This window comes from Aspergillus pseudonomiae (assembly GCF_009193645.1).
Source record: "Aspergillus pseudonomiae strain CBS 119388 unplaced genomic scaffold BDV37scaffold_115, whole genome shotgun sequence".
Classification (NCBI taxonomy): Eukaryota; Fungi; Ascomycota; class Eurotiomycetes; order Eurotiales; family Aspergillaceae; genus Aspergillus; species Aspergillus pseudonomiae.
The window spans coordinates 87496-104849 of NW_022476107.1; the positions used below are offsets into that span (position 1 = coordinate 87496).

Genomic DNA, 17354 nt, shown 5'->3' on the forward strand with positions numbered 1-17354 from the left:
ATCTGTTGCAACGTTAAAATTATTCCTCCCTGATCGAATAGTCAAGTTTCGTCTACAAAGAACAAAGAACAGGTCTCCGGGGCAATGCATCCCTGCTGGTTAACAACCCCTCATTAAGTTGGATGCGATCCAGCCCAGAGTACTGAGTAGGATTAAGGTAGTCAAAGATCCCACGTTTATGCTAACCATCCAAAAAGGTGTTATCCAGCTTCTAGCCATGGTTCGATTAGACATCCTGTGGCTGATTTAGTCACGACCATCACTGCTTGACAGGTGAAATGCCTCGAGTGCAGATGACTCGGGTATTTCCCTCCCTCCGGAAGTTGCTCTTCTTTGTTTATCTTGTGCTACATTGTCAAGGTGTTGGATGTGAGGTTATTTCGCGCATAAGTTGGAAGCTAGGCTGTGGCGAGTAATTTCAGTGGCTATGCTTTGTCCTCTTCAATTTTTATTGTTCTAGTATTTGAATTTTTTTTTCTTGTTTTTCTTTTCTTAGAAAAGGAAATGTTGGTACCTAGGGGGTCAGTCTCGGTTTAGGTATATACCTCAGTGACGATATGGCACAGGGAAGGGTGAGACTCCAGCCAACTTAATGCACCGGTTGCATACCCGTGCCTATCCCCATGTAACAGTCCCCTCCATGATGTAATACACAAAAACAAACAACTTCACACTACACTATCAGGCAGGAAGGTAATTGCACAAGAAAGAGTAGTTCGCCCTTTGTTCCAAGGCAGTCGTGCATGCTACCTCGATCCAGAGAGCGAACCATACGTCAAGGACAGGTCAAAGCTCAAGCTATCTGCTACCAGACGGGCAGCACTGGGAAGCCAATCGCTGCGTTGTCTCGAATGAGTTTGAGGAATCGACACAAAGGGACAAGTTTCAGAACCTTTGCCGATGCCGCGCGGTCAGTGGGTAGATGCATTAATTGGGACTGGGCGATGTATCTTGCAGCAGTTGGCCTGTTCACGGAATTTTATTCTCGCCATACAGGGAGCTCCAAGTCCACAACGATGGGGGGATTGAATTGCTTTCCTCCGCGATGAGGCCAGCTCGTCGCCATGATCGCCGCGTTGACGATACAAGTTTCTCGTCGGCGCGAACGATCGTTCGGTGGGTCACTTGGGCATTCGTCTGGTCTTAATCGAGGATATGACGTTGCAGAATCCTCGACATCATCAGCAGACGGGAGGATCAGGATATTCTGGGTTGGAGGGAAAAGCGCACCCTGATTCTTCTTCGCTCCGTTGAAGAAGAATTCGTCATTCTCCAGTTGCTGCGCTTTCTTGCCCGTCAGGTCGATCAAACTTTGCTTCTTACTTCCCGGTTCAGGCAGCGCCCCACGAATAACCTGCTCAGGGCTTGTCGACGGCGACAGTGACCATCGTACTCGCTCATAGCCTCGCGACTCATGGACATGGCCACAGATCGCCAGGGAAGGGCGGACTCGACCCAGCGCCTGACGCAGGGCCTCGCACCCAACGGAGCCACCGGTCGCTCGACGGTCGCAATGGGAACGAGGCGGCGTGTGCGTAACAACCAGATCGGTGTCCAATGGTATGCGGCTCCAGAGGGCAGCGGCGTCGACGGATTCGTATCCCCATGCCCAGGTCCCGGGTGATTGGGAGAAGGGCGATCCAAATACTTTAAAGATGGTGTTTGGGCCGTTGGGCCGGGTCAAGCGGACTAGTGCTGACTGGTGCCTGAGGAACACAATCGAAGACGATGCAGTGACGACTTCGATGCATTTCTGGGGATCTTCTAGGCGCTGATTGTGGAATTTGGGGCCGTGTTTGGCGTAGAAGTTTGGGTCTAGTGTAATGTCGTGATTTCCTGTGGATTTAACCTGATTAAGTAATTTCGTAGCAAGGCTGAGTTCTTTGAAAGGGGGAAAACAAAGGTGGTGGTAAATATAGCCTGTGCAGGGCTGAGGCTTGCGTCTGGGGCCGTCGGACTAACCACAGATGACTATTTTGACCTCGAAATCAGCCGCGGCCACCCAGTCGATGGTTTTGCGCAGCTCGGTTATGCTCCCTTGGTTTGTGAGGTCGCCTGCGTGGATGAGGACGTCGCCGGCTGGAAGTTTGAAGCCGGCTTCCGCTGGGGTGTAGCCGTGGGTATCAGAGACACAGACAAAGCGCGTCTTGCGACGCATTTTTCCATTGTTGAATGAGAAGTAGTGAGCAAAAACACTTTGCCAATTGACGAAGGATTAACTATGAGGAGACTGATTTTTGATAGTGACGATTAACATGGGACCCACAGGCAATGCCTGAATGAGATTGCCATAACATCATCCTTCGGACGAGATCAACTCCATAGTATGGGTCCAACGATAAGGTACTACATCTGTACCACCCTTTTGAGCTAGCTTAATAAAAAGAACGTCTCCAAGCAAATTTGAGAGGTCCAAGACTCCAAGCCGACCGTCAGAAAAAATCTGGCCACTGGAGACAAAGCGGACAGACCCAGTCTAGACCCCGCGGGCCAATCACCCCCGGGTGGATGGTGACCATGAGAGAGCCGGCGATTCCGATAGTGGAGACGGAGTGGCCTTAAGTCATGACCACCTTCAAATCCCACTGCATTCTCTCTCCTGTCAAACAGGCGATCTCCCGCTCCTCAAACAGGCAGCAGTTTTCCACCCTAAGGGCCAGCTATCTTATCCTCCCCCGACTGAGAGTGCCATCACCACACCACAAGCTGTTCGGCACAATGCCTCGCTGGAATCGCAAAAAGAAATCTCAAGCGAAAGATGAGATACCGAACAGCACTAATCCCGCGGTGGTGCCGTCCGACAACTTGACGGCCGTCGGCTCCCTCCGCGCGGTGTCCAGCAATCCCTCCGATGCGATCAACTACGCTGAATTGGATCCCGCTGAGCTTCGAAAGCGAGCAAAGCAGCATGCCGAGTTCGGCCCGCTCGGGGATCCGTCGCATCTTTACAAAAGTGAGCATCCGGGCGGCGAGATACCGGACCCGGTGCTTGATGAACCTCCGTACTTTATTGCCTTGACGACGTATATCAGCTTCCTAGTTCTCATTTTCTTGGGTCACTTTCATGACTACTTTGCCAAGTGGTTCCTATCGCATACGTATCGTCACTTGAGGCCTCAGAATGGATACGCTTCGCTGTACAGTGATTTCGAGAGCTTCTACACGAGGCGCCTTAAACAGAGAATAAATGATTGCTTCGAACGGCCTACGACGGGTGTGCCCGGCAGGTATATCACCTTGCTTGATCAGACGTCAGAGGACAATCTCCATTTCCAGCTGACGGGAACGACGACCGATACCCTAAACTTGAGTTCGTACAACTATCTCGGGTTCGCTCAGTCCGAGGGGCCTTGTTCTGACTACGCGGAGGAGACTATTCGCCGGGATGGTATCAGTATGGCGGGATCTTGCAGCGAGGCGGGAACCTCCAAGCTTCATCTCGAGGTAGAAAATCAGATTGCTAGATTCGTCGGAAAGGAATCTGCGGTCGTCTACTCGATGGGCTTTGTCACCAACGCCACTATCTTCCCAGCTCTTGTCGGACGAGGTTGCCTGATCCTGTCAGATGAGCTCAATCATGCGTCTATTCGTTTTGGTGCCCGTCTCTCGGGTGCAGCTATTCAGGTCTTCGCACATAATAACATGGCTGATCTTGAGAAGCGCCTGAGAGAAGCAATTTCCCAAGGTCAGCCACGCACACACCGACCATGGAAGAAGATCCTTGTCACTGTCGAGGGTCTTTTCTCTATGGAAGGCACCATGTGCAACCTTCCTAGGATCCTCGAGCTCAAGAAGCGATACAAGTTCCATCTCTTTGTTGATGAGGCTCATTCGATCGGTGCCGTCGGACCCCATGGACGTGGTGTCTGTGACTACTTCAAGGTTGACCCTGCCGAGGTCGACATCCTCATGGGCACTTTCACTAAATCCTTTGGCGCCAATGGCGGCTACATTGCCGCTGATAAGGCGATCATCGACAAAGTGCGCGTTATAAACGCCGGTCAAGTTTTTGGCGAGGCACCGGCGCCTTCAGTTTTGGCACAGATCTATTCGTCCCTTCGCCTCATTGCCGATGAGGACCCCCTCCACCCAGGCCAGGGTATCGAACGAGTGCAGCGACTGGCCTTCAACTCCCGGTATCTGAGACTCGGACTCAAGAGACTTGGATTCATTGTGTACGGACACGACGACTCACCGATTGTTCCTCTCATGCTCTACAACCCTGCCAAGATGCCGGCCTTCTCTCATGAAATGTTACGGCGTAAGATCTCCGTCGTCGTCGTAACCTACCCGGCAACTCCGTTGGAACTCTCTCGCGCCCGATTCTGTGTGTCCGCTGCGCACACAAAGGACGACCTCGACCGCATCCTGCGAGTGTGCGATGAGATAGGAGATGCCCTGGAGCTGAAATACTCGACCGGTGTTGCGGGCGGTTTGAGGGACCCTCCCTCCGACGAAGACCTCAAGGGAGGCAGGAAGACAATTGAGCCTCCTCGCTGGAATATCGAAGAAGTCATCGAGAGAGGTACGCGAGACGCCAAATTGCCCCTGTACTGAATTGCATAAATGAGGGACACCTTTTTCTGCCTGTTCACATCTCACCTCAACGCTGTAACGAAAGCCGGTCATGTTTTCTTCTACTTTGGAATCTTTGTGGAGATATGTATAATACGCCGCGATGAACGAGACGTATAGTATAATAAGTAATAATAATAATAATAATCGACGTGATTCTAATGTCATTGATCTCAAGTTCTACTTAGTCAGCGGACCCAGTGATCTTCATTTCTGCACTGGAGTTTTAAATAAGGTCCCGGTAATTAGAAGCATGTCAATCTTCAAGCAAAATGTTGAAGGCGCTTGTCTATAGGTCCAACCAAGAGATCAACAACCGCCTATCATATTTATATTGTGCGACCCCGTACACCCCAGAGATTGCAAATGAGATAAGAGTTCTACAAAGTAACCCGTGTAGACAGTAAGGGACATCGTGTGATTGCTTGCTCAAGGAGTGCCTCTAGACGGGACTTGAACGGCTCGGCGACTGCAAGTTCCGCCCAATTGTACTTGCGGGGCGGGCAGCGATAAGTGTGCGGAATGATTGATACCATCTACTATCGACCACTTAATCTTTGACATCACCGGCCTTGAAAACCACAAGGTAACCCCCTGATAAGGGCAAATGATAGTGGAGCGGGCCTATCAAGTCTGAACAGAGGCCGATGGGGCTGGAATCTCCGGGTGTATCACGTGATGGGGCCGAACGGGATTGGCCGGAGTTAGGGCTAGGGCCCTCATTCGACCTTACCCAAGCCGCACATTAGCCTCGCTTAGCCAGCGTGCGAACTCATCCGACTTCGTTGTGTGCGTAGAACCTGCCCACAACGACAACAACCGCCGACAACATACATCCCAAGGGAGTATCCTAGAGCAGCGCTCTTCCTTTCGCTGGATATTTTCGTGACAGAAGAGCAGGATGTCCTCCACCGAGCCAGTCGTGCGTACACCCCCTTCACATGCAGTCGCTTCCCGGGTGGAAACCTTCGTGATATATCTTTTGAAGACATTGAATTGCCGTGGATGCGGAGAGGAAAAGAGAAGAGATATAGGAGAAGGGAAAGACACTCTGTTTGGGTTTACAGTGATCGCTGACTTGTGATGGATTTTGGCAGGTCGTCATTGACGGCAAGGGACACCTTCTTGGTCGTCTGGCCAGCACTGTCGCTAAGCAGCTGCTCAATGGCCAGAAGATCGTCGTCGTGAGGTGTGAAGCCCTCAACATCTCCGGCGAGTTCTTCCGCGCGAAGCGTATGTTATCCGACCCGATTCACTTTTCTACTAGTGTTTTCCTTGGAAGTTTGGCCGATTGGAAGAAAGCGTTGGCAAAGAGGAGGAAGTCTATGCAAGGATTACGCAAATGGCGGTGGAACAGCATATGATATTGTTACTGGTGCAGACGGACTGACATGGATATCGGGATATAGTCAAGTACCACGCCTACCTTCGCAAGATGACCCGTTTCAACCCTACCCGCGGTGGTGAGTGCAACCGACAGAAAATCGACGCAACTCCGTGGGCTTGTGCTGAATGATCACAGGTCCCTTCCACTTCCGTGCTCCCTCTCGCATCTTCTACAAGGCCGTCCGCGGAATGATTCCCCACAAGACCGCCCGTGGTGCTGCTGCCATGGAGCGCCTGAAGGTCTTCGAGGGTGTTCCTCCTCCCTATGACAAGAAGAAGCGTGTCGTTGTTCCCCAGGCTCTCCGTGTCCTCCGTCTCCGCCCCGGCCGCAAGTACTGCACCGTCGGCCGTCTCAGCCACGAGGTTGGCTGGAAGTACCAGGACGTTGTCGCCAGGTGCGTATTAGATATACCAGAATGGATAGCGGAGGAATTTTCGCTACAGGGGTGGCTGGATCATGGCTAACGGGATTTTTTTTTTTTCTACTATAGACTCGAGGAGCGCAGAAAGGTCAAGAGCAGTGCATACTACGAGCGCAAGAAGGCCGCTCGCCGCCAACTCGTCCAGGCCCAGAAGTCGGCGGGTGTCAGCGACCAGACCAAGAGCCAGCTTGCTCAGTACGGATATTAGATACCTCGTTGCGCGGCTGGTTGCTTGTGTCTTTGATGGGATGGGTTGGGATCGCGAACGGTTTTCTTTCAGCGAGATTGTTTGGACGGTGAACCGATCGACCTTGTTCTCACTGTCCCTACCTTATCATGAATATTCCACAATGATCATGTTGTGACGCACATGGAGGCTGGAAAGACCGATTTCTTATTATAAAAAATAACGGAGTCGCTTGGGATGAAAGGTTGTTCAAAATAGCCGACCTTTATTTCGCGCCGTGGCGGTTTAATCCAAAGAATTTTTCCTTCCGAGTTAAGAATGACTCTACGACCGGTTACTTATCAAAAATTTCCATTCAGTAAACTTCGATATCCATCTAATACATAGACCGAATAATCATCATTATCGTCCCTTCTCACTCTCCATGCCCATGCGATACTCGGCCCGTTGCACAATACTGCAGGTCATCCTCATCATCCCCAGGTGTGCATCCACTTGCCGCCCACGGGTGTGATAAGCGGGTGATACGTAGATCAAATGTGACGAGATACACCCTGCATTGGACCCCTTCGTGATCACACACCCATGCGCGTAATGTCCCTATACTATTGGTGTCTCTTAATCGTGTGGCAATGGTTTGGTCAACTGAGCCTATTATTTATAACGGATAGCATATACTGTGTAATGTATTGCACACTGATAAGCTTGAATATATTAACCCACTGCTAAAGCGCCGAACATGTGATATGTCGGCAGCGGATCTTATCTTTCAACTTACAGTCACAGATGATCACGGAAAGGTAGGTTTTACTTTCTATTTCATGGATACACATGGCTATAATAATAATCCAGTATATATATTATTGCAATCCACTACCCCAAGCATATATCAGACACTGTTAATAGCCTAGGTAAGAATAGGACCTAACCAATAACCGATCACCTTGGCGCGCCTTACTAATCGCTACTGAGTGGGCGTAAACAAATCAAGGGCGGAAAGAAAGGACTACGCAAGGAGCGAAATAGTACCCCAAAAAAAGAAGTAAAAAACATCTACTAAGCTACCATATCGAGACAATTGCAGCCCTTCCTAAATCCAAAAAAACGACAAGTAGTATCTCCGGATAGAAGGAAGGGGAACCTCAGCGGGAGTCGAATCGATCCTCCCGCCTTCCTCCGCGGTCCGACTCGGAGCTAGTCTCGATTTCCCCGCATTTCGCAGCCTTCTCCAACTTGGGGTCAGGACTCAACAGGGCGGTTGTGCCAACTTACTCTTGTTTCCTCGAGGGGTTATCTATAATTACTGGTTCTTGGTTGAATACTTCCTGCATATCTTGTGACCAACCAATCTAAATTAGCCCGTTTAGTTCATAGAAGAGTCGTCATACTTATTGCCGAGGTCAAATCATGTCAGGTGCCGTATCAAGGTTGTCAGGACTCTTGGGTCATTTTGTCCCTGGCGCAGAGCAACGGGTGAATTTCCATACGCTGTCGCCGACGTTCTTCTTGCCTAGGGCGGCGGCTATTGAGCCTGAGGTTTGTTTTGACTTTCTTTCTTTGCTTCTTTCTTTGCCTATTGGCTTTCAAGGGGGGTATGGTTGAGTGCTAATGTTAGGAGACAGGCCGAGGCGATTCATCACGTTACTGTGAATAACCAGGTTTTGAGACGGAGTTATGCCGAGACGGCGGATCGTGCAAGGGGTCTTGCTTATTATCTGAAGAAGCATGGGTTTAAGAGAGTCGGTGTTCTGTGCCCTAATACGCCTGCGTTTTTGGAGTCGATCTTTGGGATTGCGGCTGCTGGAGCGGTGAATGTTGGTGAGTTGTATATTTCTTTATATGCTTCAAGCTTGATCGGGTTTTGGCTAATGGATGGTTGGATAGCTGTAAATTATCGGTTGAAGGAGGACGATATCGCTTACATATTTACGCACTCTGATGTTGAGGCTGTCATTGTTGATCAGGAGTTCCTGTCGCTTCTGCAGAGTTATCGTGCTTCAAAGCCCAGTATCCCTATCATTGTCGATACGGACACGGATGCTACCGAGGGTCAATTATCCGGTCCCTTTGATGAGGCGGTTTTGGAAGGCCTGAGTTATGACTCGGATACCGGGGCCAAAGGTTGGCCTGGGCTCGAGGCCCAGGCTGCTTCCGAAGACGACGTTATCGCCCTTGCTTATACCAGCGGCACGACAGCTCGGCCGAAGGGTGTCGAGTATACCCATCGTAGCTGTTATCTTGCTGCGATAGGCAATGTGATTGAGTCTGGGCTCAATTCGCACCGTGGTCGGTGTCGGTATCTGTGGACTTTGCCTATGTTTCACGCTGTTGGTTGGTGTTCATTACTTGGATTAACTTTTCGAGGGTATGTGCAACTAACTTTGTTTAGGGTGGACGTTCCCATGGGCTGTCACCGCAGTGCGTGGTACCCATTACTGCTTGCGGAAGATCGACTACCCGCAGATCTGGAATTTACTGAAGCAGGAGCACATCACGCACTTTAATGCCGCTCCAACGGTGAATACCCTGCTCTGCAATTCTAAGGAGGCAGAGCGACTGCCTGAGCCTGTTCATGTGACAGTCGCAGCGAGTCCGCCTACGCCTCATCTCTTTGAGCAAATGACTAACTTGAACCTACACCCTGTGCATGTATATGGCATGACGGAGACATATGGGCCAATCACAAAAGGCTACTACCTGCCTGCATGGGACAACCTGCCGTCAAGTGAAAGGTACAAGAAGATGGCTAGGCAAGGACATGGCTTCGTGACCAGTCTACCCGTACGAGTAGTGAAGACGGATCTTCCCGAGGGAACTATCGTCGATGTTAGTCGGGATGGTAAGGAGATAGGCGAGATTGTTTTCGTCGGCAACATCTGTGCTCGGGGCTACTACAAAGACCCCGACGCTACGCGGAAACTCTTCGCGGGTGGCGTTCTCCACTCCGGAGACTTGGCTGTGTGGCATGCCGATGGCTCAATCCAGATCCAAGACCGGGCGAAAGACATCATTATCAGTGGTAAGTCTTGAATTGAATGATACTCTGTGATATTTTCTTGCTAATAAGCCAAATACAGGCGGAGAGAATATCTCATCAGTGGCGCTGGAGTCTATGTTGGTTACCCACCCAGACATTCTCGAGGCGGGAGTTGTAGCCGTTCCCGACAGCCACTGGGGAGAACGACCAAAGGCATATGTGACGGTTAAGTCAGGGAAATCATTGACTGGTTCAGAGGTGATCGATTGGGCCCGAAATGCCAGCGATATCAGCAAGTTCATGATTCCCCGGGAGGTTGAAGTCGTGGCGGAACTGCCCAAGACTAGTACCGGGAAAGTGAGAAAGAATATCCTCCGTGACTGGGCTAAAGGCGCCAACCGATCATGAATGCATTGTTTGAAATGGAAATAAATATGCATAGACAATCTAGACAATATACATCAAATTTTCTGAGATTGGGTTGCACCAGCATAGGCTGACATTATAATTTATCTCTGTTGGTTCCCAATCAACATACTTTAATGTCTTGCCGATAGTTTTACCGCCATGCCAATAGGTCCCATTTTCGGAAGGGGGGCACTAGACCCGACCTTGCCTGATCAGATCCTCATTTGGGTTGAAAAAGGGATGATATATATTCAATACTAGCAGTAGTTCAATACGATAGTATTCTATATTTGGTAGATAGTTGTTGAACAAGTGGACAGATCCGGGTGTCTGGTGACACGCTATAGAGGGGGTAGCAATGCGAGACAGGCGCTAAAGAGAGAAGTTAGTACTAGTAGTACTAAGATATGTATGTCTGCCTGGATTCAGGATCCTTAAATGTGGGCAGAGTCTAAGTATGGATGAACTACTCATCCTTCACTAAGGAAGGAGCCTGAGGTTAGTAAGATTTAAGTCCAGACGGCGTTAGCGGTAACCAATCGGGCCACGAGACGAACATTGCCCGACCGATTGGGAGTCTTCCAACTTTTGCCCTCAGTCAAGCGAAGATCCTCTTCCCCCCCATCACCCACTTGGTTATCCCTCTCATTGCTGACATCTGACTCGTCCGAATTTCATTCTCATTCTTCGTTTCCTTGTGTCTCCAAAAGACCTGGTATTCTGACGAATAACGGAACAATCCACACCCCACGGAACGCAAGCAGAAAACGGCTTTGCTGACTTCTCCCCCTCCCTTCCGCTGAATCGCAGTCGCCGCCTTCCCTTTCTTCACAGCCGCCCGATCGTCTAGCTATATAATCTCCGCCCCACGAGTCCCCTAGCCAAACCGCTTTCGATCATAGCTTGGAGTGCGTCTCCCAGCCGTGCTCACTTCACCCATCCGTCACCAGGAACATTTGCACCTCCCTCACATCCCTCCGCCGCCGCCTTTCCCTCTATTCCCCCCCTCCCTTGCCGTCCACAGGCACTTCCGACGCGCGTTGCCCCTTCTTAAGCACCTTCACCCCCTCCGTTCGACTGTACGGCCTTCAACACAGCTTTTAAAAGCTAGACCGAACTAAAAGAACGCCGTCTCACCTTCTGATCAATTTTCCGATCCAGCAGCCATAGAAGCGATCTTGAACAAGAGTTCCGCCGACTCTTACTAGGCCTTCTTCGCCTCGATGGTTTTATAGAGACGCAGTCCATGCCGTACGTTTCCATCCGTTTGTGAGATATCCCACAAACCGATCATTCCAACCGATCCGAAACACGCTGGATTCGCATCCGTCGGTGGTCCTCATGCCCCGCTCACGGCAACCCGCTCGGTTCTCGAGCGAAGCTCCTTCCGAGTCGTCATCCTCGTCATCCCCGGACCGGAACGCTGATGACGACACCGATTTCTTCACAGCCCAGGCAAATGATTCGCAATCGTCCGTTGGCGGCATCGCAACCTCCCGCGACGTACACGCACAAAATGAGCAGTACGTGCTCCCGCCGATCGGCCGTCTTCCCCCGGAAATCCTGATCGCCATATTTGCAAAGCTCAGCTCGCCAGCCGACATGTTGAGCTGCATGTTGGTATGTCGAGGATGGGCTGCTAATTGTGTTGGAATACTATGGCACCGACCGTCTTGCAGCAACTGGGTCAATATGAAGAGCATTACGACGACAGTTGGGAAAGAAGACAGCTTCTTCTCGTACTCCGATCTGATCAAGAGGTTGAATCTTTCTGCCCTGATGGCGGAAGTCAGCGACGGCACTCTTGTACCCTTCGCACAATGTAACCGGATCGAGCGGTTGACTTTGACCAACTGCTCGAAACTGACAGACAAGGGAGTGTCGGATCTAGTGGAAGGCAATCGGCATTTGCAAGCCCTAGATGTCTCGGATCTGCGTTCCCTTACGGATCACACTTTATACACTGTGGCCAGGAACAGTCCTCGGCTCCAGGGGCTCAACATCACCAACTGTATCAAAGTGACAGATGATTCGTTAATTGTCGTATCGGAGAACTGTCGACACATCAAAAGAGTGAGTACCGTCTTGAATCATTGTGTCACCGAGGCTAACATATGGATCAGTTGAAACTCAACGGTGTTATACAAGTTACGGACAGAGCGATTACATCGTTTGCTCGGAACTGTCCGGCTATCCTGGAGATCGACCTGCACGACTGCAAATCTGTCACCAATCGCTCTATAACTTCCCTCATGGCTACCCTTCCCAACCTCCGCGAACTACGGCTCGCGCATTGCACAGAGATAGACGATCTAGCCTTCCTAGAACTCCCAAAGCAACTCTCTATGGACAGCCTCCGTATACTTGATTTGACAGCGTGTGAGCACATCAGAGACGATGCTGTAGAGCGCATAGTTAGCTCGGCTCCTCGCCTACGAAATCTTGTGCTTGCCAAATGTAAATTTATCACCGACCGTGCAGTGGGGGCTATATGCAAGTTGGGAAAGAACCTGCATTACGTTCACCTGGGCCACTGCTCGAACATCACCGATGCGGCTGTGATCCAGCTTGTGAAGTCCTGCAACCGGATCAGATACATTGATTTGGCTTGTTGCGTTCGTCTGACGGACCGCAGTGTTCAGGAGTTAGCAACGTTGCCGAAACTGCGGCGGATCGGTCTGGTCAAGTGCACTTTGATCACCGATCACAGTATCTTGGCACTAGCGCGGCCAAAGGCCTCGCCCCATTCATCCATCAGTAGCCTGGAGAGAGTCCATTTAAGCTATTGTGTTAACTTGACCATGCCTGTAAGTCTTCCGATCGGTCAATGCTCCTTGCTAAGAATCAATTGTCTCACATGTGATACAGGGAATCCACGCTCTACTCAACAATTGTCCTCGACTCACTCACCTCAGTCTGACCGGGGTGCAGGAGTTCCTACGGGATGAGCTTACGAAGTTCTGTCGTGATGCACCTCCGGAATTCACGCATCAGCAGCGGCAAGTGTTCTGTGTATTCAGCGGTGACGGCGTCAAGCAACTCCGCGACCACCTGAACCGAACTGTCCCTCCGGCCCGGGAGATGAACGAGGCTACCATGTATGACGACGACGAAGAATTAGACGAGGACGAGGGTCAAGTGACTGGCCTGATGCATGCGACAGCAATTAACGACGACGATGACGACTATATTGACATTGGACATCCTCAAGGTTGATACCCCTGCCTTATACCTTTGAGCGTATCTCGTTCTTCTTTCTTTGATTTGGCCTCAGCGTTTTTATTCATTCCGCGTTGTTCTCTCAGACGAATCTGGTCACGGTGTGGGCGTTGCTTTTACGAAGTAGCTGTCGCAGTTGATCATATGGGACATGCATTGGTAGCGGTACAGGGGCTACCTTCTAGGTTGTTTTTTTTTTTTTTATCTGTCCGGGACTAGGCATATATGCGGTCGCATTGGAATGAAGCTGCCTCGTAGCTATGCTGCCATACTCGGCCTGGTGGAGGAAACGGAACACCGGCAACAGGGTATATACATCTTCCTACGGTTGCTGCTGGGGATGTATAGATTTTATCTAAGTACGGCGTATTGCATCCAGGACTCGGCACTATTTGTAGCTACATATTGCATCAATGGCGTTGGAGCATTCCAAAATAAGTTTGTATTTCTAGTTAGACATTAGAAGACTTAGTTTATGCTATGTATTTGATTCCTTTAAGGTTTGAATTTCAGTTGTTCCTCATCAAATCTTCTCCTGTCGCAAGAGATCCGGATTGATAGGAGGGTGCTCTGTACCGGTATGCGATCTATACTTAGGCATACCACGCTAACCCAATTTGGAATACTGCTCGAGTCGGCTGACATCATTGGAAGTGTTGGTGTCCGCGCATTAAATGTTCAGTTCCGTTTTAAGCTCCCCCCCACTTTCCCTTCCGCCTTGATGCGCGATCTCCAATTCTCTCTCTCCACATCGCCAGCGTCTGGAAGCTCGCGTCTTAGTCGTCACTCGCTCCTGGGCTGGACCCCTTGAAAAGAGGCCGACATCTGATGGCTTCTCTCCGATTGCCGCGGGCCAACCCACTGGCATTCACCCGCTGGCCTGTTACTATTATCACCGCGATCGTTTATCTGGCGTTGCTGATCCCGTTGCTGGTCGTGCACCATGTTGTACCTTCCGCTCCCAGCTCCCCGCCTAGCGGTCTGAACATTTCGGAAGCTTGGGCTGATCTTCAAGTCCTAACGAACGGCTTCCATCCATACAATTCGCGTCGAAATGATGCCATCCACTCTTGGTTACTGAGGCGGATTAACGAGATCCTGGACGCCACGCCTTCGGACCAGGAGTACCGAGCTTTGGACGAGGATAAGCCGGATGTCTTTGTCTTCGATGACGTGTACTCGAACCTGACCACTTATGGGGGTACCCTGAAGGATGCAGACCTCGGCGTCTATTTCGAAGGGACCAATATCATCGTTTATATCCGTGGGTGGGAAGACGAGACAGAACATTGGTGGGAAGCACCGAACGGGGTGCCGATGAGTAGGGGAGGCGTGCTTGTGAACTCGCACTACGATAGTGTCTCGACCGGTTTCGGGGCCACCGACGATGGCGTCGGCGTTGTCACTTGCCTTCAGCTCGTTAAGTATTTCACTACGCCGGGACATGCTCCGCGGCGAGGTCTTGTGGTGCTGTTCAACAATGGCGAAGAAGATTTCCTGAATGGTGCGCGCGTGTACAGTCAACACCCGATCTCGAAGTTACCTCATACTTTCCTTAACCTGGAGGGCGCGGGAGCTGGTGGACGGGCGACTCTGTTCCGGAGCTCCGATTTCGAGGTCACGGGCCCGTATATGCGGTCGCCGCATCCTTTCGGATCGGTGCTCAGTGCTAATGGATTTGATATCGGATTGATCGCTAGTCAGACGGACTATGTGGTTTTTCAAGGGAATATGGGCTTGCGTGGCCTAGATGTTGCCTTCATGGAGCCCAGAGCGAGGTATCATACGAATCAGGATGATACTCGACATACGAGCAAGGACTCGGTCTGGCATATGCTGTCGGCGGCTGTTGCTACGACTGAGGGACTTGTATCCGACTCGACCGATCGTTTCGACGGTTCGCCGAACACTGATGGGGGCGTTCCCAGTGGATCTGGCTCCAAGGCTGTCTGGTTTGACCTGTTCGGAAGCACTTTTGTGGTCTTCCAGCTTCACACGCTGTTTGCACTGCTGGTGACACTGCTTATCGTCGGCCCCCTTACTTTACTCTTTACGAGCATCGCCCTTACAAAAGCGGACAAGATGTATCTGTTCAGGTCATCGGCGAAGTCTGAAGACCATTTCGACGTGGTGCCCCTGCAGGGACTTCGAGGCTTCTTCCGCTTTCCGTTCCTCTTTGGAATCCCGACCGTCGTCGCGGTGGGCCTGGCGTATTTGGTTACCAAGGTCAATCCGTACATCATTCATAGTAGCGCTTATGCGGTCTGGAGCATGATGGCGGCTGCTTGGGTCTTTTTGGCCTGGTTCGTTTCCCGTGTGGCCGACTTTGCTCGCCCGTCGGCCTTCCATCGTATCTACACCCTCACCTGGATGTACATTCTCTCCTGGGTTTCTGCGGTGATTGCAACTGTGTATGCAAACCAAAGGGGTCTGGCTGGTGGGTATTTCGTCTTCTTTTTCCATGCTGGTATCTTCTTAGCCACGTGGATCTCCTACCTGGAGCTCTTTGCCCTGCCGTCCAAAACCGAGTATGCGAACCAGCTCAGGCCAGCTTCAGGACGGGTCAGTGGCCACGGGAGCCGCCGGGGTACGACTTCTGGCGAGGACGATGGAGAGGAGGCGGAAGAAGAGCCAACGGAGTCAACGTCCCTGCTGGGCAGTGGGCAGCGGACTACGTTTGCAAACTATGTGCGAGTTGGGGGAGATAATCATGCGTTGGCAGACGAGGAGGTGGTCGATCCCAACGTCTATGGCCGCGAACAAGCCTGGAGTTCTGCTTTGCCCAAGTGGACGTGGATCTTGCAGCTTCTTCTCACTGCTCCGATTACCCTTATCATGGTCGGGCCCCTTGCGCTCCTGACGATCAGTGCCATCAGCCAGACAGGACAGGACGGCGGTTATCCGCTTTTCGCCTACGTCGCCATCGCCATATTCACGACGATTCTGCTCACGCCGCTTCTACCCTTCATCCACCGGTATACCTACCACATCCCCTTGTTCCTATTGGCGGTCTTTCTGGGTACCCTGATCTACAACCTCGTGGCTTTTCCCTTCTCAGATTCCAGCCGGTTGAAACTTTACTTCGTACAGGAGGTCGACCTCGATACTGGCGTCAACCGCGCCACCTTTGCCGGGCTTTCTCCGTTCGTGAAAGATGTCACTCAGGACCTGCCCAGCGCCGCCGGCCAAGACATAGCCTGTGACTGGCACACTAAGAGGAGGAACCTGCTGTCCTGCTCCTGGGAAGGAATTGCTCCGCAGCCAGTGGAGGGCGACTACCCGATGAAAGACTGGGTGTCCTTCAATATCTCCAAGTCCACCGATAAGCCGCAAGCTCGGTTCGAGGTGTCTGGACTGAACACGCGGGCATGCAGGATCGTCTTCGACACGCCAGTGAAGAACTTCCACGTTGCCGGATCTGCATATGACCCGCGCTTCCCGTATGACGCGGCTGGCGTCAACGAGATCCGACTCTGGAGTCGCACCTGGGAGAACCAATGGACGGTGGATGTGGACTGGGACGAGGGTGCGCTGAAAGGCCATGTCGTCTGTCTGTGGAGCGATCATAACCAGCCGGGGGTCATTCCAGCGTTGGACGAGGCTATCCAGTTTGCGCCGGTGTGGGCGGCCGTGACTAAAGTGAGCGATGGGCTTGTGGAGGGCCGTCGTGCATTTGAGATCGGCAATAATGATTGATTGGCGTTCTGAGGCATGTCTGGCATACTGTTGTATGTCGCTTAGTGTTACTTTGATATTGTTACCATATAGGTAGTATAGTATAAGCATATGCGGGGGGTCATTATTTCTAGATAGTAACAACAATCGATAAATCCGTGCAAGATTCAACACCGTATAAGGAAAGGAGTACGAAAGAAATCATAATAAAATCATAACCACTACCAATCACTCAATCCGACTATCCGAGCAACTCCAGATCCAACTATACCCAAAAGCCCATATAATCCACATCGAAAACCAAAACCCGCACCAAAGAAAGCCCAACCCAAATAGAAAGATAGCAAAAAAGATCAAAGTTGGTCAACCCCTTACAGCAACCCACCACGTGCTCCCTTCCTAAAGCTCTGGCCAGTTCCAGAGATAACCAAGGCGTGATCCGACCTCGCCGAGTAAGATCTATTTATATATTTTGGCTCCATTGTTGGTGATCAGGGGTATGTAC

General features: G+C 51.1%; 5 protein-coding genes across 5 annotated transcripts; 4 read left to right on the plus strand and 1 right to left on the minus strand.

Annotated features, from left to right (window-relative positions):
- Positions 1–292: 292 nt before the first annotated feature.
- Positions 293–2316, minus strand: BDV37DRAFT_290915 (metallophosphatase domain-containing protein). The gene is made up of 2 exons (XM_032088822.1): positions 1963–2316; positions 293–1836 (listed from the first exon to the last, which is right to left on the minus strand). The coding sequence occupies exons 1-2, from the start codon at positions 2156–2158 to the stop codon at positions 980–982; spliced, it is 1053 nt and encodes a 350-aa protein (XP_031935973.1). The 5' UTR covers positions 2159–2316; the 3' UTR covers positions 293–979.
- A 402-nt stretch (positions 2317–2718) lies between these two features.
- On the plus strand, positions 2719–4557 carry BDV37DRAFT_288340 (putative serine palmitoyltransferase 1; the record flags this gene model as incomplete). Its single annotated transcript, XM_032088260.1, has 1 exon — positions 2719–4557. The coding sequence occupies one exon, from the start codon at positions 2719–2721 to the stop codon at positions 4555–4557; it is 1839 nt and encodes a 612-aa protein (XP_031935974.1).
- A 735-nt stretch (positions 4558–5292) lies between these two features.
- On the plus strand, positions 5293–6943 carry BDV37DRAFT_25313 (60S ribosomal protein uL13). The gene is made up of 5 exons (XM_032082523.1): positions 5293–5497; positions 5673–5808; positions 5985–6038; positions 6098–6356; positions 6453–6943. Exons 1-5 carry the CDS (start codon positions 5477–5479, stop codon positions 6589–6591), a joined length of 609 nt encoding a protein of 202 aa, XP_031935975.1. The 5' UTR covers positions 5293–5476; the 3' UTR covers positions 6592–6943.
- Positions 6944–7231: 288 nt separating this feature from the next.
- BDV37DRAFT_262896 (putative AMP-binding domain protein) lies at positions 7232–10320 on the plus strand. The gene is made up of 6 exons (XM_032083479.1): positions 7232–7370; positions 7423–8106; positions 8193–8388; positions 8455–8882; positions 8950–9589; positions 9648–10320. Exons 2-6 carry the CDS (start codon positions 7978–7980, stop codon positions 9953–9955), a joined length of 1701 nt encoding a protein of 566 aa, XP_031935976.1. The 5' UTR covers positions 7232–7370; positions 7423–7977; the 3' UTR covers positions 9956–10320.
- A 976-nt stretch (positions 10321–11296) lies between these two features.
- BDV37DRAFT_275948 (uncharacterized protein) lies at positions 11297–16870 on the plus strand (the record flags this gene model as incomplete). The annotated part of the gene is made up of 9 exons (XM_032085480.1): positions 11297–12028; positions 12079–12762; positions 12824–13166; positions 13338–13339; positions 13955–16317; positions 16351–16468; positions 16502–16630; positions 16667–16753; positions 16784–16870. The coding sequence occupies 9 exons, from the start codon at positions 11297–11299 to the stop codon at positions 16868–16870; spliced, it is 4545 nt and encodes a 1514-aa protein (XP_031935977.1).
- Between the last annotated feature and the right edge of the window lie 484 nt (positions 16871–17354).